This window comes from Chroicocephalus ridibundus, chromosome 6 (assembly GCF_963924245.1).
Source record: "Chroicocephalus ridibundus chromosome 6, bChrRid1.1, whole genome shotgun sequence".
In the NCBI taxonomy this organism is placed as follows: Eukaryota; Metazoa; Chordata; class Aves; order Charadriiformes; family Laridae; genus Chroicocephalus; species Chroicocephalus ridibundus.
The window spans coordinates 6,314,940-6,340,356 of NC_086289.1; the positions used below are offsets into that span (position 1 = coordinate 6,314,940).

At 41.2% G+C, this 25,417-nt stretch overlaps 1 protein-coding gene and 1 long non-coding RNA gene across 5 annotated transcripts in view; both read right to left on the reverse strand.

Annotated features, from left to right (window-relative positions):
* The window catches only part of PLPP4 (phospholipid phosphatase 4), a 63,670-nt gene extending 63,000 nt beyond the window's left edge, over positions 1–670 (reverse strand). Inside the window, exon 1 of one of the 2 annotated variants that reach the window (XM_063339385.1) lies at positions 232–670. In XM_063339385.1, the coding sequence (XP_063195455.1) occupies positions 232–287 (56 nt within the window). In that variant the 5' untranslated portion in view covers positions 288–670. The remainder of the gene's footprint in view (positions 1–231) is intronic. The other variant, XM_063339384.1, reaches the window with a different exon arrangement.
* A 4,899-nt stretch (positions 671–5,569) lies between these two features.
* The window catches only part of LOC134517938 (uncharacterized), a 159,855-nt gene continuing 140,007 nt past the window's right edge, over positions 5,570–25,417 (reverse strand). The window contains exons 3-6 of one of the 3 annotated variants that reach the window (XR_010071768.1): positions 22,780–22,939; positions 15,103–15,346; positions 12,643–12,748; positions 5,570–9,233 (exon numbers count right to left, since the gene is read on the reverse strand). This is a non-coding gene — a long non-coding RNA (uncharacterized LOC134517938). The remainder of the gene's footprint in view (positions 9,234–12,642; positions 12,749–15,102; positions 15,347–22,779; positions 22,940–25,417) is intronic. The other 2 variants (XR_010071769.1, XR_010071767.1) reach the window with 2 other exon arrangements.

The window sequence follows — 25,417 nt, forward strand, 5'->3', positions numbered from 1 at the left end:
CCGTCGGGGGCTGAGGGGCGACCAGCGGCCGGCCAGCCCCGCACCCCGACCCCACCTCGCGGTCCCCTGGGCCGGCGACCCCGCACCGCGCTCGGGCGTCAGGCGGCGGAGCGTCCCCGGGCGCCGCAGGAAAACTTGAGGCAGCTTCGGAGGCACCCCCCGCCACCCCCCACCCCCCCACAAACACACCACCACCATCCCGCCATCTCCTGCCGCCCGGCGGGTACTCACACGAAGACCCCGAAGAGCAGGACCCGTATGCCGATCTCGATCGCCAGCTCCCGCATGGTGCGTCCCGGCGGGCTCCGGCAGCCCCGGCCGCGCAGCCTCTCATTCCCCGCGCGGGGCGGAGGCACCCGGGGCGGGAAGGGTGGGGGGGCTCGGTCGCCTCACGCCGCCCGCCGGCAGCCCGCCCCGCCGCCCCGGGGGAGGGCGGCCGTCGCGCAGAGCCCCGCCACGCTCAGCCCGGGCCCCTCCATGCCCCGCCTCAGCCTCCGCGGCTGCCGGCCGGGCTGTGCGGGGAGCGGCGCTGCCGCCAGCCTCACACCACGACGACGACGGCGGCCGCCGCCGCGGCGGACCGAGCGCCCACAACCGGGGGAGGGTCCCGGTGACTAATGCGGTGCCTTTCCTCCCGCCCCACGGCGGGGGATCCTGGGGATTTCCCCTCCCGCCCCCGCGGCTGGGGAGGGGTCCCCGTCGCCCGGCGGTGCCGTGTGGGCGCGAAGGGCTATAGAGAAAGGGCTTCTCCCGTCTGGTTTAACGCAGCACTTCACCCATGCTGGGCTGGAGGGGAGTTAACCCCTTGGCCCTCGGTGCCCAGGGCCGGCGTTGGCGTCCCCCGGAGCTCACTCCCCCCCCGGCACAGCCGGTAACACGCTGGATTTCAGACCTCCCCGGTACGGCCCCGCTCGGGTGAGGAGCTGGGCTGGCGTTTCTGGCTTCCTCTCTCGTTCCTCTCTGAAATGATCTCTCGAAATGATGGAGCAAGAGAAAACCGGGGTGGGGGTGGGGGGTAGCACCGCCAGGCACAGGGAACAGCGGCTCTTCATCGAGCCTTAAGCTGCTGGCCGTTTGTGCAAGGGGCAACCGCCTCCCAGGCCACCCATGCGGACCCTCCGCTTGGCACAGCTACATACACCCTTTGCATAAAGGTCTAAGGGCGTTTGAATACTTTCTGCATTATGTATATAACAGGCGTTCTGCCCATTTAGATATTCGTGCCATTTTAAACCCTACTTCTTAGTGTGCTTAACCTGCCGTGTCACACTCCTGCTTCGCCTGGTCAGATTCTGCCCAGTATGGGATATTGCAGCCTAAATGCGTGTTTAGTTCAGTGTCAGTTCGTTCACAGAGCTGGGTCTAGCTCAGCAAACAGGCAGAGGAGGTAGCTATGTAAAACTGCAGATTGCTGGGATGGGAGAAAAGCAGCCAAACAACCTTGGTTTAGTCCTGTGATTCCTCCGATCCATCCTCCATTCCTCCCAATAGCAAGCTCTGGGCCACCCTAATCCTTGCATTGCCTGAGCCTAGTTTGGTAGAGTTCATTTAACTTCCTCTCTGCATAGAGGGATTGAATCCTGAACATCTTTATTGTAAGAGATGTATCCTTAAACCACAAAACGCAGCAAAATAATTCATCTTTAAATGTATTTAATTATCTGCTTTCTTGTGGCCTTTGAAGGCCTGTCCTTCAGGAGAGCGTTCATAGCTATTAATACTGCACTTACGTATAGAGCAACCATCAGTATTGCAGTAGGGATCCAATTCGCTTTACTACATGATTATTGCTAGAGAATTAATGCCAGAGAGTCTTTATTAAACCTATCTGCTTAACATATCCATTATGCATCAGATGGAAGCTTTGAACTCTGAATTAACTACCATGTAGTAAAACTTTTACTGACCATGTTTGTGGAAGAACAGAGGCATAAGCTTCCACGCTAACAGCACCTACAGGTAGCTACACCAGTGCTGGATTTGTTGCAAGGAGGGTGGCTGAACCCCAGAAAACACAAGACGTGTGACTGGCCTTGGAGAGAGCACTTAAAATGTTAGCGTTACTTAAATGACATCCGCCTCCCTTGTCTGCCTTATTTCATTACTTTTCAAGACAGAGCTTGGTCAACTTTGTATAGTCTGGATTTTAAAAAAATATGTGATTCTGTTTCAGGAAACAAAGCTAAATTGTGAAATCTCTATGTTAAGCTGCTGTTGTTGGTAAAGGACATGTCCCCTTCCTTTGAGGGCTCTCAATTTCTTTGTCTTCTATTGTCAAATATTTGTACTTACTCTAGTTTGCCCCCCCCCGATGACTGAACATGTATGTACCTTGTTGCTAGGTGTGCACAAGAAAAATCTTTGTTTTCAAGAATAGTCCTTCCTTACCGAAACAGCCTCATGATCTGTGTGAATCAAGCCAGTCATGAAACGAGGAGCTGCAGGGACTATCAGATAGTGCTGGCAATCTGTGCTGCAGTTACCGGTTACACACAAACCGTGGAAGGAGGCAGGTGACAGAAGTGGGTAAACTGTGTTTGCCCTGCTTGAGGGCAAACTGACACCAGTTACCAGTCACACATCTTTTCTCCTGTTCATTTTTTGTCCTGGAACCGTAGATATCCATTCAACGTGTTGCCTGTGGATCCTTCAGGCCTTTTGACTTTGCTACTGTACCTTCGCTACTATCCTGCTCCAGAAGAGGGGATTTTCCTCACAGATTTCTATTAGTGTTTGGAATCATTCAACTGTTATCAGCAGAGCTAACAAACAATGCTACTTATAAATTAGAAATCTAACAAAATTTGTCCTGCTGCAGCTATCTGCTTGCAGTGTTCTGATTCTCCAGTACATATCAGCTGATGGTGATTTATGAAGCACAAATACTTCAGATGATTGATTTTTATGAAACTAGACGCCGCTTGCAGCTGGCTGCTGAACTAAACTTGCTTTGACTTTTAAACCAAATATGAGTTACAGGGATAATTGGCAAGGAAGAGATTTAAGGCTACGTTGTGGTATTCAGCTACAACCCTGCAGTAGGAGCAGTGCAGAGTCACTGCGCTGCAGCAGATTCTCGGAGCAAACCACGACGACCCTGGCAACAACCCATTTCCCCCCCATTCATCCCATCCCTACAACAGGCACGGCAGATGCCCTCCACGCTACTCATTTTCCTAGGTGAGAACTGATCCCACTCCGATGGAGGCAGCTCTAGGCTTCTCAGCGTTTTTCTCTCACAAGGATTAGTCTCTATTTTTTACTGACTCCAGCTGGGGAGCAGAAAGGAGAAAGCTACTTGAATCCTTTCCTCAACTATGTGCTTAGAGGGAAGGCTGAGCCGCCTGCAGCCTACTTTTAGTCCACAAAGAGATGTTGACAGGCAGAAAGAGCTCCATAGCTGGTACTGCTTTCCTGGAGGTTACGGCTCTGCCAATGCAGCAGGATGGGTGACTGCTTCTTACCTGCCTCGTGGCAAGATCTTGCAGCTCATGGTAAACCGAGTTTAAAAAAGACTGAATTTGCCATCAAAGCATATAAACTTTATCCTACCAAAATGACAAAAACCTAAGTGGTACTAACAACTGCAACTGCAGAAGCTGGTTTGTTTTTTTTTTCCGAGTGTTCCCAAAGAGCTTGGAACTCTCCTGGGACAAAAAACCTCACTAGAAATAATGTTGTCTGGCTCATTCTTAGGTCTTGTAGTTGTGGAAGCTCTTAAGTCCATGGAGTTTCAGGGGTTGATGATGGCTTTTCTTCTGTATAAAGGATTCTTAAAAATGTTACATGAAAGTCTAACTTTTTTCGTCTTATGTGGCTACATGCACTCATTAGTCGAAGAAAAGTCACAGGTCCAGCCTAAAACATTTGTTAGACAGCTCCAGCATCTCCATCTATATATTTTTTATGTTTTTGTATCAGAGACAAGTACTACCTATCAGAATTCCTAAATCAAGCATTCCGAGGCTGCGCAGGTGAAGAATAGCTAATCTGTGAAGATTCACGGGTAGTGTTTCAAAAGTTGAAGAAAAACATTTTGATCCTAAGGAATACATCACCAGTTGGGGAGTTCATAGGTTTCAGGAGGGGAAGTGATAGCAGGATTAATTTAAAAATATAAAAAGAGGACTGTTCAATTATTTCAGAATTCAGATTAATACTTTTAAACAACCTTTGTTTTTTATATCACTGCAAAAATGTAGAGCATTGAAAGTCATATTTAAGCCCCATTAATGTTGATCGGAATCTTTCTGCTGGTTCAGGATGTTAAAGTCCGTCCTATATCTCCAAAGTGAAACATAGCAAAATTAGCCCGAAAAATTCCTATCATTGTGATCACTCAAGAAAGTTCCACTTAAAACCAGATTTCACAAAATAGCTCATTGTGATCGTGAATAGCAAACAAAGGTTGTTTACTATTAGGGCTTTACATTTGCTCATTCTTGAGTCATTTAAAGTAGTGCTTATGTTCACTCTGTTTTTAAACTTTCTTGGGCAAAGAACGTTTGTCGTCTTTGTTTTTTCAATGCTTAGCATTAGTGTCTAAGCTATGAATAGAAATACAAATACTTTGGTGGGTTTTTTGCAAAATCCTATAAGTTAAATTATAATGTCAGAAGTTAAAATAAATGTGAAATGGAAGAGCCATTTATCTCCCCAAAGTGTACCTGTTGATTGAAAAAATAGCGAAATGAAATATCTCCTCTATTTTAAGTTGTGTCACTTTTTTCTTTTTTTTTTTTTTTTTTTTTGGTCAAAAGAAGAATTTTGTGGACTTAGGCACTTTTCAAAAGTCCAAGTTTTCTTCGTAAGGGTCACATACGGAAGGGTCAGCACGTGCGAGCTTGGGGCCCACCTGCACAGTAAAACTAGCCCATTTCTGACGTAAAAGTTTTCTCAGACTTCCTACGCCGTCTGGCTTAGCAGAATGCAGTGGAAGTTGATGGAGCTGCACTCCGAGTATACCTTACTCATGGGGTTAGGTGGCATTATGTGTACAGTCAGCTCTTCTACCCGAATGAGGTAGCACATGGGCAATGACAGCATCAATGGCCCTGGGCTACTCTACTGATGTACTGGAAGCGTTGTCCCTGTGAGCGAGAGGGATGTCACGCTCCCGCTGAGGCAGTGGGACTGAAGGCAGCGTGCAACCCGGAGACACAAACACAACCTGAGGACTTCATCCTGTGCTGGCAGGCCCTTTTGTGTGCCTTTTTATAGATTTATATACATTTAGTCATCTGCCCGAGTCAGTCTCATTGATTCTGAGGTGATACTATTAACCATGTGAAACTCTTCCATTAAGTTGAACTGGTGCAACCAGTTCACGTAAGCCTGTGAACGAGAGCCACAGTTTTTTCTTTCTCTTCCTTGAACTTTTTCCCAAATGTTGTAGTTCCACAGCCCTCCTCTGTCTTTCATTCGCTATTTTAGGTTATTTAACCTAAACCGAAATGATGAGGAATGAAGAGAGTAAGAAATCTGGAACACGTATAAGTACGTAATTTATTTCTGAGAAAATCTCTGTGTGTATGTTTGAGTACCTCATGGGAAACTCTTAAATCTGCATAAGTCATTTCTTAATTAATAGAGCTCATTCAAGCTTATATTTTTTGGTTACTAATTTCTGTGGTAAAAAGCACATCTACAGAATGCTTTAGCTGGTTGCCCAGAGAGAGATTATGTGACAGGTTTGCACTACGTTGGGTAGGTCAGATCTACACAAATACTTCAGAACCATGTTACTTAACAGTGAAAAACGGCCATTATTTTGTGTTATTACCAATTTACAGTTATTTCCAGTAATTATTGTTATTACTAATGAAAATAAGATTCCTTGAGATCTAAAAGTTTCTCCAGAAAAGAAAGCCAAACCTAGAATTTTAAGATACCGTACAGAGAAATTTGTCTAGAATACCTGAAACAAGCATGCTGTCTATGGATCAAACGCCATCTTTCTTACCCTTTATAATTTACTGAGGCTTTTTAATGATTAAATGCGTCACTGTTGGAGCCATTAAATCACTGGTTATTATTACTTTTTATATAAAGAGAGCAGAAAACTGTGGTTTATATTCCTTCACGATGATCCCGCTATTGTAGTCAGCATGAAGTGTACTTTAAGGAGGAGCCTTTCAGAAAGTAAGAATTATGCCTCCAGCATATAATAACATCTTACACAAATATTAGATATGATTTACTGCACAGCTCAAATTTAGTGCTACCTCTAAGCAATATAGGCTTTACATAGGAGAAGGGAGGCAGAGCATTGATTCTTTGTAAACCCACGTAAGGAGTTTGGAACCAGCCCTGAAACCAGGCAAAGGTCTCACCCCAACACATATATGTGAAATAATTTTGTATATTTTAAGAATGATTCAAGTGATGTTAACCAAAACTTGATGATTTTGTCAACTTTCATTTTGGAGTTATTTACACTCAGGTTTGTCACAGGACATAAAACTGACGTGGGTTCAGATCCATTCAGATCTGAAGACACGTCTGGATGAAGAAAATTTCCAGTTTCCCATTGCCTAAGTCTGTAGACAACCAGACGATTAAGCAAATACAACTAAAATCACTAAAATCATGCCTGGCGTGACAATTGAATAGCTTTTATACTACAGTAATTACAATCTATTAAAAAATCTATTTATTCTTTCAAAGACATAAATGAAACGCTATTTTAGCTCTTTTCTTATACTGTCTTTATTTCTGTCAGTGTTTGTTCTTTTACTGCTTCTCCTATTCTTCATCGTGTCTGCTTGACTAATTAAGTCTAGGTCACCATGGGGAAAAAGCCCTCATTTTATCTTCCTTTTCTGCACACCACGTATCTGGATTCCCTGCGCACACTCACAAAGTTACCCTGATGTAACTGCTTTGTGCTGATGGACATTTGGAGCAATCAAGACTGAAGTACAGGCAGATGTCTCTTCTAGGGGAGTGGCAGCCAAGAACTTGAACTTTAAACAGTCTTTTGCCATTTTCTGACAGTCAAGAATTTTGGCTTTCTGAATTGGTTAGACCTCTTGGAGTAGCGGCACACTGCCGGCACAAAATAGTTTAAATAGTTTAATTCAGGAGATTTTGTCTGATACATGTTATCAGTGTATTCCAGGTTAGCTTGCTACTTTTGGTAAGTTAATTCTGTATGAGATGTAATTGAAATTGAATTTCAATCTGCACCAACAAAACCCGTTCATAAGCCTTAGCAATCTCTGCCTAGGATAGGAAAAATGTTTCAGGGAGCCAAGGGTTCAGTCAATGAAAGAATTGACTTTATTCTAGTTCTAACCTTCAACAAATTCACAAAGATTGACCAGAGGAAGAAGTGTCCTGGCCATTAGAGAAACCTAAGTAGCACAGCTGGTCTTTGGAGAGTTTGATCAACGCTGCACACCCAGACGTGGTGCACAGCCCTTGGCTGTAAACTTAGCACTAGAGTAACTCCAAAGTCATGGAGGGTTTTTTTAAGGAAACCAGAGTCAAGACTGAGAACATTTTACTTGATCTGTACACGTCTGCACAGGTGCATATGGCAGCCGGGAAGTTCCCATCATCGGTGGACTTGTTTGCTATGCCACACACACTGCTCAGGATTTCTTTCTGAAGTACCTATTGGTACTCTGATAGACAGAAGAAACTTCAGAGAAGAAAGCTCAAAGGAATTACAAACCTCAATCAGCATGATGTAACCATGCACATCTTAGTTGCCCTAGATATCATATTTAAACATTTATAAAAGCAAATTGTTGACGTTTCTGTTTAGTTACTGTACAAGTGCCTACAATTGGCTCATGATTGCGCCTAATTAAACAGTTGTTCTAAACACTCATGTATCGGCGTATTTCAGTAGTTGCTATCTAGTGAAATTGTGTCGAGTGTACAGTCTGGAAATTTATTAGCTTTGAATGTATGTGCTTGGAGCCATCGTGTGGCCCAGACCTACACTGCAACAAATGTGCTACTGCCCGTACCGGGGCATGGGCGAACCTGGCTGGCACCCACTGCACCTGGGCATCCCCCCTACCAGGGCAGCCAGCCCCGACGACCCCACTTCAGCTGCTTTCAGCAGAATTTATCTACCGAACCCTGGCTTACGCGTTTCAAAATGTCATTTATAACTGCTTGACCATTGTGGACAGGGACATATTTTCAGCTGGCACACTACTGCATCTAATTATCCGCATCTCGGTGAAATTTGATAAGCCTAAATAATTAAATTCATGTATATTACTCATATATTACTTATGAACCAGTTGACATTTACAGCACTGTGGCTTTAGAACTCAGTATACTCTGTGTGTTGTTGTGAGGTTACAGCTGTAAAAGTGTTAATGTTCCCATGATAAACCTATGATAAATTCAAGTCTTTAACATTTACAATATTTAGTATTCTCGCACAGTATTTAATAGGAGACTGTGACTTAAAGCAAACATCTATCTTTAATCCTAAGTCACACTTCATGCCAAGAATAGCCTTATCGACTTCAATGAAATGGTTGTGTTAATTACTTTTTTCTATTGGGTTTTGCTTTTTTTTTTTCTTGTAAACATAATAGAAACTTGACAACAGTTGCCACAGTCATTTCAAAAAAGGAAACATAATGAAACAGGGCACTTAAATGTAAGCGGTAAATGGAAGAACAAGAACAAACAATGTGAATGGTGCAAAACAAAATAAAATGTCTACTTCTGGGATTGGACAGAAGTTGCAAAACAAACACTCCAAAGTTTTAATATGACCTGATGATTTAGTATTCAGTAACAATAAAGGGCCATTTGTTCAGGTTTCGCTTGGATTTTTTTGAAATTGCTAGCCATTTCATCTGGATTTTGTGCAATAAGGAGGCCAGAATATTGCGGCTACTCGGAGCGGGATTTTGTTCTAACCCATTTCTATTGGAAATAGCCCTGGGAAGAGCAAAATGGGATGAGAAGGAGTATTAATACAGCTTCAGACTCTGCATTCCCCTTTAAACATGCCATTTGTTGCACAGCCTTAGGAATCAGACTCTGTAACGGCGGACTCGAGTGCCCAGGGATCTGCATTCCTGGTGCTGGAAGAACACTGCGTTCCGGTGACTGTGCTCGCTGCAGTGGTATCCGAGAGCTTCAAAAACAATGCGTCAGGGGTTTCCCAGCAGGAATGATGTTTCATTGCTGTTCTGTAGGCTTCCTCAGCCACCGATCATGTCAGTGGTGTGTAGGAGGAGAAACAGGATTTTCTGCTAGATGAGAATGAGACCAGTGTCTAAGTTGTAGCTGTGAGCTACTGCAAAAGCGATTTCTACACCTAGGACTAGCAAACAAGAACAGAGACTTCATTCCTCTTTAAATTCTGTGGCGTTCTGAGATTGCATGCCTTCACCCACATAGCAGCAAAGGGAGCAATTTACTTTATCCTCACATCAATGTCTTACCTCATTGAATGCTGACCTATCTGGTTAATAGCTGCAGAAGTAGAAGAAATGCTCTTAATTCCATGGCTAATCAGGATACATCAACGATGTTTCGTCAGACACACAACAGAGGTCAGAGGAGGGCAGAAACATCCTGGTTTAGTACCAGTGTCCGTGAATGCCACTGAAGGCAAACTGAAATTAGATTTGAACACTTCATGCTAGTTGTGACTGAGGTGGCAAAACTTTGTTCCCTGGCTTGAACATCCCCTGGGCTGCATCCCCAGCAGCGCGGCCAGCAGGGCCAGGGAGGGGATTCTGCCCCCCTGCTCCGCTCTGGTGAGACCCCACCTGGAGTGCTGCCTCCGGGTCTGGGGCCTCAGCACAGAACAGACGTGGACCTGTCGGATGGGTCCAGAGGAGGCCACGACAGGCTGAGAGAGCTGGGGGTGTTCAGGCTGGAGAAGAGAAGGCTCCAGGGAGACCTTATTGTGGCCTTCCACTACTTAACGGGGGCCTGCAGGAAAGATGCGGACAGACTTTCTAGCAGGGGTAATGACCTTTAAACTAAAAGAGGGCAGAATTAGACTAGATAAAAGGAAGAAATTTTTTATGCTGAGGGAGGCAAAACACTGGCCCAGGTTGCCCAGAGAGGTGGACAATGCCCCATCCCTGGAAACATTCCAGGTCAGGTTGGACGGGGCTCTGAGCAAGCTGATCTAGTTCAAGATGTTCCTGCTCATCGCGGGGGGGTTGGACTAGGTGGCCTTTAAAGGTCCCTTCCAACCCAAACCATTCTATGATTCTAAGAGGGAGGAGAAGGCGCACGTATGATCTCTAGATGACTAGTATTACCTTTTAGATGACTAGAAAATGTATTCATAATTTCATTCTTTCCTGCAAGGTAGGCTGGGAAAGCCTGAGAGAACTTGGTGCTTATTTTCACCTGAGTCGCACTGTCACAGCCTCAGCACTTTCTTTCATTTTCTTTGCCTTCTATGTTATCTATATTTAAAAAATCGGCAGCTCTGTAAATTGAGTAGGCTAAGGACCCGATTGGGTGCGTATCCGTGTGTTACTGCTAATTTTGCGTATTCTGCCGTAATTCCTCAAAGCGAAGACTACTAATTAATTAAATACAGTGGCCGAATCCAAGCTTACAACATAAAGCGCTCTGTGTTCCAAGCCAGTTCGATCAGCAGCCATTAATGTTGCCTAGCAGGGAAAGTATACACCATTTATGTAATAACCCTATAGCTCTGGCAAATCTAAATGCACTTCCCAGGTGAGCCAGAGACTGACTGCCACACGTAAGTGGAAAATAGTAATAGTTGTCGATAACGATGAAGTAAAATGATAGCCACCTGATTTAAATTAACCTCACTGAGCTTGGTGCCGTCCTGGGCATCTTACATATCACTTTAGGTACGTAATCAATATTTAGGTTTCATCTTACGAGGCACACGTGTGTCTCCTCTTAGAAGTAGAAATAAGCAATTCTGTCGCTGGGCAATTTTCTCTGAGAAGGTCAAAGGCAAATATTAAATATTTATTTGGCTTTTAAAACATACTACGAAATTTTATGTATTGATTCGTAAATAATGATAATTGAGCAAACTAGAGAAAAATCAGTTCATGTATATTTTACTTTCTACAATTGCAGACAGATTTTAATCAACTAGTTTTAAAGGATAAGCTTTTATACTGTCTGATGTTAGAAATTAAGTTTTTTAACACTACGCTATACCAATACTGCTGTGTCTAAATATTAAACTGTAGAACTATTTTTGGCAAAAGGATCTCTTTCTGCTGTGCAAGTACCCACAAAAGGATCCTTATTGTGCATTCAACCACAAATTACAGTTTTGAAAAGGACATCGATTCGAACTAATTGAAATTGTGAGATTCCTACAGAATTCCATATTCATTGAAATTAGTTCTGTGCATTTATCATAATCAGTGTGGTACCACAGGAGAAATAATGATTAGCTACTTATTGCTGGGTTTTAGGAAAGAACCTAATATTACTCTGAACGTTTAGTGTCTGCAAACAAAAAAGAACAGAGCATCGTTGTTAGCAATTCAGCCCACAAAAATAACAGGCTTTCTGTTAAAGTTTCCAAGGCTTTTAGTGGAAGGCTTGACAAGTTCTGTGCGCTTAGTTTGTTCTAGAGGGAACATTGAACTCAACTTCATTGGAAGGGGGGTGGAAGAAAGCAGTAGGTACTTACCGGGGTTAAGTTAGAGGCTCTTTCACTAGGGTGGCACTGTAAAGTTATACATTAGCTATACATTAGCTAAAATGCTTTAAAATAATCTTTGGGAATGCATTTAATTAAGCACACTGGTAAATTCCTGTGTAAGCAATAAAACTCTTTTTTTTTTCATTAGGTTGACTTCACTGATTATTCTGAGATTTTTTTTCCTTTTCACACAGAATTTTTTTATTTAAAAGAGTACTAAGAATGACAGAGAATTGCTACTTTTAGAGAAAGATATGAAAAAACAATGTCTTCAACTGTCTAGTTATACAATTTTTACTTGAATAATTCATCCCTCTTTGGTCCCCAGTGTTGTTAATTATAATGTATGAATGTGATAAGTAATCAGTTATGCTAGATTTGTGTTGAATATGGCAAAAAAGAATACTTGAACGCATCGGACTGCTTTCTCATTATTAAAATTCCTAAAAGAATTTCCCTTTCTCAGGATTCTCAATCTTCTCATTTTGTCTTCCAATCTTGTAATTTTCTTACTAGTTGACTATTAGAACTCATATCGTCTTGTCTTGTTTTCTGCTAGTAAAAAATACTGAGTATTTTCTAAACAGCGGACATGAAATATTCATTACTTGTGTATACCAAAATAGAAAGCTAACTTTAGTAATAATAATGAAAAATGCACATTGTTTTTTTAAGTGGTTCCAAAACTGCAGGTCCCTATTTTGCTCAACATTCTTGAAATTTGGAGATAGTTTTTTTGGATACTGGCATTCCATCCCAGTTTCCTACACCCGGGCGGAATAAATTGAATGAATGAATTCTTGGAGTCAAACGACGAGTTCAGTTACTTTTACTTTTCAGCCCCCAGTGATTTCCTGATTCTCTTTTTCCATGTCTCTTCTGATTCTTCCCTTTTCTTCTCCTTCCCCAATCTTTTTGGTTTCTTTTCCTCCTTCAAAGGGTTACACCTTTTCCCAGCCCCATTTTCTCACTCCAGAAAATCAAAACATACTTACGGACTGCAGTGTAAGCCTTGATGGAGAGAGGGGATAAGTTACCAGCTGATGTTTTAATGCCGGTGTTAACACAGTTAATAGGAGCGCTCCTTTCCATGCTCAAGAACTAGAATTGAGAGTGGTACAAAAATGTCAAAGCATTGTCACATCAATATAATCCAAAAATAACCCCGATTTCTCATTATTTCTGAAGTGACTATGACTTGTCCTCCTTTGTAATTTTCTGCAACTGCAAAGAGCAGTTGAAAGGCCATGTCTCTAATTCCTGCTAGAGGCAGTGAAACAAGAAGTTCTTTAGGTTTACAGTAGCAAACAAAGGGTTCAGCAGTGTAGTGGAGGCGGCCACTTTTGAACAAGGGAATCAGGTTGTGTTTTATTGCAGCGCTGTTTGCAGACCATGGATTTAGGCTGAAAATTCCCATCACTTCTTTCAGGACCAGGTCCTTTAGATCCCAGCCCAGAAAACGTTGTTTGGGTTTGGTATTTCTTTGCTTTTAAAGGAAGCATCTGAATATACCATGAAGTTGATATTTCATGGTATATTTGTTGTAATGTATGTGTAAAGATATTTTTAATAAGAAGGCATTAGCTGCAGTTTGACAAGCTATTTATTCATTGGCGAATCAGGGAATCTTCAGAGGTCTCCAAAGCACTGACAATGTTCCCACTTATTTATTGTCATGTTTTTGTATCACAACAATTGCATAATTTAATTATTGTGATAACCTGATTAGCGGCTTGTTGAGAAGGGCATTACAGTTTATGTTTATCAGGTTTAAATTTAAATTTACATGACTAGAGTGATAAAAAAAGCATAATCTCTGTTTACTGTAAACCCGGAAAGGTTTGGCAAATATTGTGAAACGAACACGATCATTTTATAGGTATAAAAGGTGCATTTTTTCATCTGCAAGTATTTGTAGGTCACGAACACTGGATATTAGATCATCATTTTCCTTTCAGTGAACGAGGGCCCAAGAGTTTTCTGCAACTGTGTGAGCTTCACAGACCTGACAGAAAGAGAAATTTGTTACTTTGGTTTACCAGGGATAATTTGAGGGGAAAGTGCTGTGCTGGAGTACGGAGTCTTTGAAAAACCGAGACCCTGCTACCTGCTGTCTAAGTAGACACTGTAGTAACGGTAAGCCAAATTAGCCCAGTTTCAATTTATATCCAAAGCACTTTCAAAAAGTCACGCAGAGCAGGGTTTTTGAAAGAAAGGAAGAGTTCATGGGTTTCCAGCTCTGAAGGTATCAGTGGGGGACCTGAGTCCTCCTTTTGTCCTCCAACAGTAAGTCACGAGACAGGAGTACATCTTTGCATCAGACACATCATGGAAAAGAGTCCTCAGCACAAGTTTCTGCAAGGGAGAAATCCGTGTTTCTTAATTGTGGCATGGAGCCACAGCTTCTTTTAAATTTTTCATGTCTTTCAAGCTCTCCATGGAATCAGAGCAATGCTAAACTGTTGTCAAGAGAATAGAAAAATGAGGCTAAAGCTTTGTGAGTTTTCCTTCTTGCCAATAAACCTATTACAGCAACTTATTTTATATCTAGAGACAGAAAATAAGGCTCAGAAAGCATATGAGCAGCCAGTCTGGGTGTTTAAAGTGCCTGATTCATTCTGTGAAATGTAAAGTGCCTTGAATAAAAAAATAAAAAAAAAGCAGAGGCATCAAAAATCAGGTATTTCTTCAAAAAAAATGTAGCTCTATATAGCTGATAATGATACACGTAGCTAAAAACGAGAGAGTGAGAGAAAAGAGACTTAAGTTCAGCTTCTCAGATGTAATTGCATATTGCCATTATGCTTTGCAATTTTAATTGAGTCAATCCAGCTCTCTTTTATAAAGTCCCTTCCACAACAGTTTGAAACTTTTGATGTTCAAGAGATCAGACATAAACAAAACCACAGTCCTGTGCGCAGTGGGCACCTGTTTTACACTGACACCATGCAGTATTTATATTAACATTTTAAAATTTAGAACATTCTCTTTACTCAAAATTGAGTTTGTTTCAAAACAGCTCCAGGCATAAAGATAAAACAAAACGCCACATTTAAAGCTCTTTTTTCCTTTGAAGAGAACGTCAATTTCAAAGGCCCACAAAGGCATCACAGTCTAAATTGAGAAGAAGCTACCAGTTCCTAACCAATGCACCGTAGCCTCTAGAGATCTTAGCCCTGTAAGGATTACTTGTAATCCTTAAAAGAATTGCATAAATATTAAACAACATACTTGATATTACAGAATGTATTATACACACTACTTTGCTTGTACACTTATTATGAAAGTAATAGCTCAAATTGTTGAATTAATCAAACCTTGCCCTGCCGTGTGGGAAAGCTATCTATTATTTCATTTACTGTTATTTAATGCATAATTCTAAATATATTTCCTGCAACGCATCTGTAGTAAAATAGCTTTTGTCATACAAGCTGTCATGGTAAACACTGTAATACCTTCTCTCAAGAGCTTGCATTTTGCATTGCCATCATTAGGACAAAGGCAGCAATGACGTTCGGTGTTATTTCAACTTCTGATTAAAAACCTGGGTTCTTTGTTCTCTTCCGTAAGTCCCAAAGATCTGGGTTCTCTCCCCAGTAACCTGCGTGTCTTCAGGCAAGTCGATGAGCTTTAGTGGGAGTCGAGAAACTCCAACGTGGTGCTGAGTTCTGGGTGACCTTCGCCAGTCAGAAGGTTGAACTGTGGCGCATGAACAAAAATGTCCCCTTATTTCCAAGGTGTTTACACGTGCTAAGCAATCTTAGAGCTTGGGTCACAGCTGGAAGTCATTTTTTATAAAATGTAGGATGATAGGGTGCATTTAATAGAGATGTAAAAATGTAAAGCAGAAGTTGTCATTTATAGGTGTTCAAAATACAACTGCAGTAAACATTAATGTTTTGTTTTTAAATTCCTATATATTTAAAAAATAGTTGAAAAGAGCAGGTTGAAAAGTCTCTACTAAAGCTGGAAAACACAGGTTTTAGATTCAATGAATTTCTTCGTTGAAAGGAACTAATTTCTGGGAAATGTATTTTTATTTTTTCTCCAATGCCAAACAGTAGAACCATTTTGCTTCTCAGAAAAAAAAAAAAAAAAAAAAAGAAAGAAGAAAAAGAAATTATTTTCCACCGAAACATAGAGTTTCTGATCAGCGTTATCAAAACAGTGATCTCTCTATGTACTACCAGCTTCTTCCCAAGTTGGCAGGTCTTGGCATACCCGCGGAGAATAGGCACAGTTTCACTGCTTGCACAGCAAATGACCTCACATCCAATGAAAGGGCTATTACAGGGAAACATTCAGCTTTCCTTTCTTTTTTCAACATCCCCCAGCCCTTGCTTCAGTAGTAAGTTGACTTTGCGTGCCAATAGCAAAGCAGACGGGAGGCTGCCCCTGCAACAAGCAGATTTTGAGTCACGGCATAGTGATAAAAACGCTGAAGGCTGTCATCAAATGAGTAGAATAATGTCCCAAAGAGAGAAGGAGCTGGCAGAAGCTACATTTTACCTCAGCAAGACTGTGTGGCTAAATGCAGGGGTCACTTCAAAAATGAAAGAGGGGTGGGAACTTGGTGGGATGCTGAAATGATTTTATATTTCCTATAATATTTCTTGAGCGAAAAAAGAGAAGCTCAGAAACTCTCAAATTATCCCTTTCAGGATCAGGCAGAACTGGAAAATCTTAGGGCTAAGGTGCTGTGCGTTCCACTGTGATTATGTCAGTGGAGCCTCTGCAAAAGAAAAACAAGTTCTGTGGTAAACAAAGGGGATCCCAGCAGAGCAAAATCTCACCGTAACATCTGTGTTTATCTTTTAGCTGTTCTGGAGTTCTTTTCATGAGGAACACCCTGGGGGAAAGTTTTGAAAACAGGGCAATATTCTTATCCGTCCTTGTATGTGTTGCGTGGGTATAGCTGTTAACAGGTAGCACGGCATACTGGGAGTGGGGATGTAGCTTGAGACGGCGCTGAGCATTTGATGTCTGTTAGGTATATCTGGGGTCATTGTTCCAGACTGTATCTAGGCTACTGCCCTGAACTGAATGCTTGTGAGGGCATTCATTAATGAGTTTTTACTAAAAAACTCATTAGATCAGTTTCCAGTTTCCAGATTAGGTGGATATTCCAGTTAGTTTCATCCAAATAAAACAGTTTCTGTACTCTGAGACACGGCGACATCAACCACAATGTGCTAAATGGAAATGATCAGGAGATTCTCTCCAAGAGCACGCTCCTAGTGCTACTATATGAATGAGGATGCATCTTCAGCCACCGACTGCAATACTGAGACCAGTAAACGCCTGTGTATCGATTCAGGCTTTCGGGTTCCGAAACCTCAGAAACAGCTCATCACTCCACTGGAGCAGGTGGCTCACTGGGGCTGGCTCGGATACATTTCAGACCCTTTTGCTATGACATGATCCTTTGCCGACTCCATCCACTCTTCCACAAAACCATGCAAGGGCTACCACAGGTGGTCCAACAAGTTTGTCCAGTCACCAGGCTAACAGCTATCATTCATTCACATTCTGCTTCCCTGAATCCCTTTTCCTGTATTTATCTGTTGACCAAAGGAGAGTGTGGATGCTAAAATAAATGTCTGAGGCAGCTGGTGTGACTATTTGAAGTCCGTAAAAAAAGAAACGTTTCTCTTCATTTACATTTGTGCTTCCTGTGTTCTAGTTTTATAGTGGTTCACTTCTGAAAGGAGGATGCCTTCGCTAGTGAAGAGCCAAGAGGTAGACCAGGAAATGCAAGCAAGTTCCAGTGCTACGCGCAGGTTAATTCCTATTTTCCATCTAACCTTATGCAAACAGCTTGGTTAGTGTATAGCACCGTGACTGCAGGAAAAACTGGGCTGAGTAAGAGAAGAGAAAGTTTGTAAGGATCAATACACATCTATTCTAGTTAGAGTTTAGTAACTACAGATAAGCAGGGCCTATACAATCTAAGAAAAGCAGAAGACACCCAGGCATATTGAACAAAATGCTTCTGGCTGAGAGGAACTTCCATATGGTATGGGAATTTGTAGCACACAGTGGCGAGGGTCCATCGAATGAAGGGGAACCGACCTGGAAGATCCTACAGCACATTACCGTCACGCCAGCTGCAAATCATCAGTTCTGGAATCCAGAAGGGAAGCAAATATGCTGTGTGCAACTCAAACTTTTTATCATCTAGTAAAAAAAATAAAAATAAATCCCAGTAATCTTTATTCTATGATGGTCAGGGGCCTGTATGATAACGGAATACGCAGCAACGACCAAGATTCTCTCCTTTGCAAAAGGGAAAATAATGCTCGAGTACAGAGAGGTTAAAGTGGCAGGTCAGAAGTGGCTCAGGAGACATGAGGGAATCTCTCAGAGAGGTTTAACTAAAGCCCTGGGATTCAGGGTCCAAATCCCTGAAAGAAGACGGGAACAAATGCCGCTCTTATGAGTTCTAATCCAATTATAAGTGGCTGCTTCTGCTCAGTCATGAAACTACATACGGCAGGTGCAAGCAACACGTTGGGGTTTTAAATTATCTGGATTTGTTCCACACAGGAAAAACACATCCTTATTACTTCTTTTTACGAGATCCACCTCTGGTACCTTATACTTAATGATCAGTGGGATATAAAACACCAGTCACTGCTACAAAAAGGAGCACAAACAAGCCACGTTACTCTGCTGATTTATACTTAGCGTGGCTGCAAGAGTAAACCTAGGAAATGCCTGGTTTTTGCCATATTAGAAGCTACAGATTATAATAAGCACATTTTCAGTATTTACTCCGTGCATCTTGGCTCAGGGCTGTTAGTGTTTTTAGAGCAAAGCCTCTTGCACGTATTTGTAACTTAATTCTTCACTAAGACCCCTCAGATCTGTGTCAATGAATGGTTTCTTAAGATGTTGTTACTATTTAAAAAAAGGCCTTTGACTTTGCAAGTAAGAATATGTTTTAAAAATAGACTGAAGAACGCTTTCATTTCATGTTTGTGGGACATGAGGGGAGGGGAAAAGTTTTGTAGGCGTTTTCTCCCCGGTGTTTCTAACCTTTAACAAGTTCGAAAATGCACCAGTAGACAAAGCAACCTACCTAAAATGCTTTAACGCTTGCTAAAATGTTTCTATCTTTTCTTCCCCTTGTGCACTATCCCACATGTATTTTAATGATCCTTGTGGAAAAGCCGGCTGGTATGTAACAGAAAATTATATTCCTTTTATGCTATTTTACGAGGTGACTTTCACAGGAGATTCTGTGGAGTCTCTTCCCCTAGTACATTTTTCTAATTTGTAAATAATCTTTGTACATACCTATTCCTTTTCTGTGCTACAAAAATCCAGACTAAACGCAGTCTTAAGTCTCCATTCAGTTTTTTTACACTTCACTTTTGCACTTGTGGCAGACTGGAGATTGTAGAGCAGCTAATAAGCTAATGACTATAACATGAAAATACATAATACATTCTATTCTTAGCACTATTTATCAATCCTATTACAAACAGCTCTTAGAGAATAAAATTAAATCAGTGCTGCTGTCTTACATGGTGTTTCTATAATAAGGAATAGTACTGGTCCAGGAAGTTTGTATCACAGAATCATAGAATGCGTTGGGTTGGAAGGGACCTTTAAAGGTCATCCAGTCCAACCCCCTGCAGTCAGCAGGGACATCTATATCTATATTGGCAGGTCAGAGAAGAAATGGGGAAGGATTGATATACTGATGTCAGGTATAAAAAGGGCCAATCTGAAAAGCAGTTTTCATTTAAGCGCAGTTGACTTTGCTAGAAATTGCGGTCCTAAAAAACCCTAGCTCTGAATGTTTATCCAAGAATCTGGATCCAACATGGTATGCTTATCACCTCAATTTGTCATCTCATGTGTTGAGTAATTTGAGATGGTCATTTACACCCCCTTTACAGTCAATGTAGAGAGAATACCATTTTCAGAGAGGAGGTCATGTCATCCTGTCTATTTTTCGTACAGATTTTACGACGGGATAAATTGCTTTATGAGGTACCTATATATGGTGATATGGTTGAGTATCATGGTATTCAGGAATACAAAAATAAAGACAGATGAACACAAGCTAGTGAAAATATTTTAAGACTTTTGTTCTCATGAGGGTTAAAATTCTTTCTAATTTTGTCATTTTTTCGGTGATTTCACTTTTGCTTTGTTTTAAGCTAGTCTAACCAAAATTGTTAGTAAGGCTTAAAAATAATTCCACTGTGAAACATATTTAAAAATGTGCATGGATTTTGTTTAGTGAAGTTATTTAAACCATAAGATCATTAAACTCTAATCACCTATTTACATGTACGAGATATTGTATGCTACCTAGTCTCATGAGCTTGGCACTAAGAGTGACATTGTGTTTGAAAGAGGTGTTTCAAGCTGACTTACAACCTCTTGAGAAAGAACGCAGTCAAGCCTAGAAAATTGTGCTATAGCATAGATTTTAGCACATCCCAGGCATTATTAGTTTTAAGCATACAGATGTTAGTTCACAAGTCAACAGTAATGGTTAAATGCTGCTGTAAAAGGAGGCAGAATTTTAAGAACACGCTAAAATTCTTTTTGAAGGTTGCTCTTTTTGACATCAGCCAATCCTTTCGCTGGCAGGGGCATCGTTTCAGTTTTAAATCTTAGGCGTTGACTGCTTCTCATAACTTGTTGCTCGGTTCACAGCCCCTGTTTCTCACCAGGAGCCCCGGCTTGCTTCAAATGAACATAAGCCTGTATTTAGGAACTCTTTCTTTCCAAATCAATACAGCACAAACGTGCAGCGGCACCAGGCAGACTTTTGCAAACAACCTGACATTTATTACTCATTTGGAAGGTGTTATTTTAGGATCCTTAAATCAGAGGGGAAAAAACAAAATTAAAAATATATCTCTGCTTTTGACACTGCCTATCTCCTTGTCCCTTTCTCCAAAAATTTCAACTCCCCCTCTGTAATGTTCAGAACATTTCCCTAGTTTCCTGACGTATTAATTCTTTCATTCTGAGTGGCAGTCATGCTGTTTTCAGAGGTTCCGTTCTCTTCTGCCAAAGGCTAAAAATATGTCTGGTCACCAGTGCATCCAGGGTAATCCTATTCATATGTTGATGGTCCTTCAAAAGCCCTTCATTCCAACCTGGCAATGCCTACAAGTTACCTAATTCCCTTCAATTCTGCTTCTCTGGAATAGAAATTTTCCCTTAGTCCTGACAGCGTCAAAGTAAATGGGTAAAATGAGCCAATGTAGCAACGTCCAAAAAGATGAATGGGTAGAATGAACCATATCCATCTTTCACGAGAGTAATGCGAAAATTCACCATCCTGTCCCACAGCTACTCAAAAATGATGCTGCTGGTTTAAAAATTATGAATTTTTTAACATAGAAGCTTGGATTCTTTTGTATTCACACCACAGGCATCCTTACTTACAAGTGGGGGTTTACAGACTCTGCCCTAGTGTGGGATGGTCCAGCATGGTGCAGTGAGGGGGCAGCGAGGGACACGAACAAGAGCAAGAGCAAGAGAAACGAAAGTTGTCTTGATACTGCAATATTAATTCCTGAACCCTAATGCTCAGTATTGGACTTTTAATTAAAAGAGAAAATTTTCTGGTGAAATGTGAGAGGGTCTCGACCACATCCTCTCCCCTCCAGGGACCTTCCCGGTGGGAGAGCTCCATGGAGTGGTCCTCCAGGGACCTCCCTGCTGAGAGAGCTCCATGGAGAGGTTGTCCAGGGACCTTCCCGCTGGGAGAGGTCCCAAAGCCTGCTGCAGCCAGCCCCTGTCCCCAGGAGCTGCCTGGTGCTCGAGCCTGGCTTGATCTACAGCTCCTGCCACACCGCAGCCGCTGCACCCTGACAAACTGTTCACATAGTAAAAACCAGCTTCGCTTAGAAAAAAAAACAAGAACACATTGTGTAAAAATGCAATTAAGGTGATAGCTCTGAAGAAAAATAGTTGTAGTACGCCCATAATTAACTATAATCTCTTAGCTCTGATAAATCATTACAGAAACTGGTGCTAAAAGACCCTATGGTATTACCAGCAATACATATTGAACTGTCTAAAGGCTCCAAATGGTTTCTTCCTGAAGAGGAAACTGGCAGCTCGGGTCTGCAATGTTACAAAAATAAGTAATCTTCCACATGTGAGCTTCGGTTCTGTTCATCCCTCCCTTGCCACGGGGTGAGAATGTGTCAGAAAACATTGGGATCCCGCAAAAGTGAATGCAGGTCATGAATTATTGAAGACAAGTATTAATATCTACAGAATGAATAATATATGTTGAGGCAAAGTCTCATTACTTTTGAAACCTCTTTCGTAACTTGACTCATTGCTCTCTGCATGTGAAATTATACTCATATAATCTACATTACGATCAACTGAATATTATTTTCACAAATCCGAATGTTAAATCACTTTTTTTTTTTTTTGGTACTTCAGCGCCATGGAACCCACTGTAGCAGGAGTCATTATTTTTCCTGGTGGAGCAGAGATGGGTTTTAAACATCCCTAAAGTTCTAGGCCGAGGGGATTTGAAAAACATTACGTTTGGATAATTTACATTTGAAAAGTAAAAAGAAATGGAATGATGACAGTCGGTCTAAATTCTTTTTTGGTGTGCAGCAGGTGCTATTGTAGTGATAGGTACCTGAGGACAGTGTGAACATAAAAAGACGTTAGAAAGAGGGAGTCCCAGGATGTCAGGAGGTGATAAGGCTGAGTGATGGTACATTTGTTAATAGTGACATTAAAGCTTTTTGCTTTGTCGTATACAGCTCTAGAAGCATGACTATGTGACAGCTCCCCAGTGCAGTCTTTTTGGCCCTTCATGGAGATAAAATCCTCTCAGAAAAACTACCATCACTCTGGATTTGAACTTTTGGCAAGGATCCCAGGAAAAAAATTTTGGTAAGGAGCTAAATTATGTAGGTATTGAATCAGCAGATAAAGAAACATATTTTTAGACCCATATGTGCTGGTACAGCAGAGCGAGGAAGAAGTTGTCACATATGAATATACATTTGTATTAGATTTTTCCCTTCAAATGACATTATAACCTCTATTTTTGAGAACATTTACTACATCTCGTAGTTGGCTAGAAGGTGAAAACCAGTCCATGATCAAATTATTCCATGCACTACCTCTGTGATTGTCTCTCCTTAGAACAGCAGTCTGGTTACAGGAAGGGCTGTGATGGTGCAAGGTGTTGTTCTTCTTGTTGTGGAACTTCTCAGCTACTTCAGTTTGGCACATAACAGAGCCTGGGTCCAGTTAAGACAGGTGTTTCTGGAGTGTAGTAATCTAAAAACAGGAAAGAGTGGTTATGTTTCCATCAACAATAGAAAAGTAAACATTTTTATTTGAAGGAATTTAAAAAATCAGAGTTAACAAAGAGGCTTAGCTTACTCTATGATAAAAGTGAGGATTCTCATGAGAAGTCCAGCTGAGGTTTTCCTGTTCCATGGTTGGTAGTCAAGACTTCTCAAGAGTGCAGATTTGAACAGTCCTTGATACATTGGTTGGCAAAGTCAGGTTAGATGGGGCTTTGAGCAACCTGATCTAGTGAAAGATGTCCATGCCCATGCCTGGGGATGGACAAGATGATCTTTAAAGATCCCTTCCAACTCTAACCATTCTGTGGTTCTATGATTCTATGATTGGACTAGGACCTGTAAAGGTTAGTTTGCCTTTTGAAGAAGTCTAGAAATTCTTCTAAATCACTTTCTCATACTCAGGTCCAAAGAAGGCCACATGATGTGACCACCACAGATCTTTGAACCACAAGTCCACATTTCTAAAGTAATCAGCATGCAAAGGCTGTCCCAAAATTGTCTCAGAAGACAATGACAAGCCAATCTAAGCCTGCTCCATTACCAAAAGGGACCATCCCATCCTTTCTCTTGATCCTGCTTCCACATAATTACCCTTAAGTTATTGTTAATGTTATATGGCCCACAGGGTAAATCCAGTCATTTCACTATTCAAATGAAAATGAACCATTTAATTTTTGGAGATTACATTTTCGGTCTGATAATTCATGCAGAACTGCATGAATACTAATGCTCGCTCAAAGGAGCAAGAGGAAACTCGCAGCTGGAGGAGGTCAAGTTAGATAACCCCTTGATACGATGAACCCAGTTATGAAAATGCACCCTGATATTCTCAAAAATTCCTTTATTCTGAATAGTGAAGCTATGAAATATTGTGCATAATACCTAGCAATGTCATATCCACAGAAAATTTCAACTAAATAATTTCTAAAGAACATGAGATTTCAACACAGAGATTCAATCATTACGTCTTTCATTGAAGAAGTGGTAGGATAGTCTGCCCTGTGTCACCTCACATCAGAGCCAGCCATAAAACACAGAGCTGCATATTCCAATTCAGGAAGTGTTTCAATTTTTATGCAGCTTGATTACTGTTAAAAAATGTTATGAAAATGGGTAATGTCTGATGGACATACTGGCTGATTTTGTTTGTGCGATGACTGCGTAGACTCTCCTTAAGATGATCAAAATAAATAAACGCAAGGACCAATACAATTTCCTGAAGTGCGGTGAAAAAGTACAAATAATATTTCAAGTAAAATCTTGGCCTCCCAGCCTTAACTATGCTGTGGGTAAAGAAAAATACAATAGTTGCTCCAGCATGCTCAAGATTTCACTTTCCTACTACCAAAGAAAATGTTTAAAGTAACTTTTCTTTGTAATTTAGTTAATGTAAGCACAAAATGCTTGCCCCCCTGGTTTTTAATAACAAGTTAGCTTTCGGTTTTTTCGGCTGTCTTTTCTTAAGTCTCTAACTTATGAAATGATGAAGTTATTAACTTGCTTTCTATGGTGTAGTGATGAATCTAAAAAAAAAAATTAATAAATTCCATGCCGTAGTGTTCTAGGCCGGTCCACTTTTCTGTTGTTCAAATGAAAGTAGGTAAATTTATGTAGCCAACTTAGCCCTCAGTAATTGCACTGCCCTGTTTGGGCCCCACAAAAATGAAATTAGTTTTTGAGTTACTGGAAGTCAATGCTCTTCAAACCTAGATAGTTACCTCTATAATAAACAAACTGATGTGGATTAAGTATTATGTAGAAAAGACAAAAGTGTGTGTACGCCATTTTGACGAAGAGATATAAAAGGTCCTTTGTAGTAATACCGAAATGGCAAGTGAGTCCCATAGCCAAAGTTCACTGATTAAATTCCAGCAGAATATTCTGTATATGGAGTGTGCTGCCACACTACAACATGTGGAGCACCAATAAAAGAGATTTCTAAGAGTATACATTAACTAAAACCCCTTTACAAATGGGAACTCATTGTACTGTTTTAACAGAGGCAGACAAAAAATCCCAGCGTTGTTTAAAGTTTAGCCAGGTCCTTGAAATACGTGACCTCTGGTAATTGTCCTGATATTTGCCTGTTCCCGTTTTGAAAAATCCCTCTATACCTTCTGATATATTTTCTCTTTTGTTGAAATTAACGATCGAGATCTGTAAAGATTTTCTTGTAACAAGTGCTAGTACAGTGGATATAGATCTCCCTGAATCAAGATAAATGTTTTATAGCGTCTGTTTCCAAGCTGCAGATTCTTTTGAGAAGTGGCAGGAATCTGGGTCTTTATAGTAGCTAACCGGAGCGGGCAGATCACCTAATCACTGAAAGCAGATTTGCATGTTTGTTTTTTGCAGTATAAAGGCAAAGCACCTAAGAAAAGGCAACAATTCAAGAGATGGTACTATCTCTGTGATTGATACACAGTAAGTTCCCTTGTTACACAAG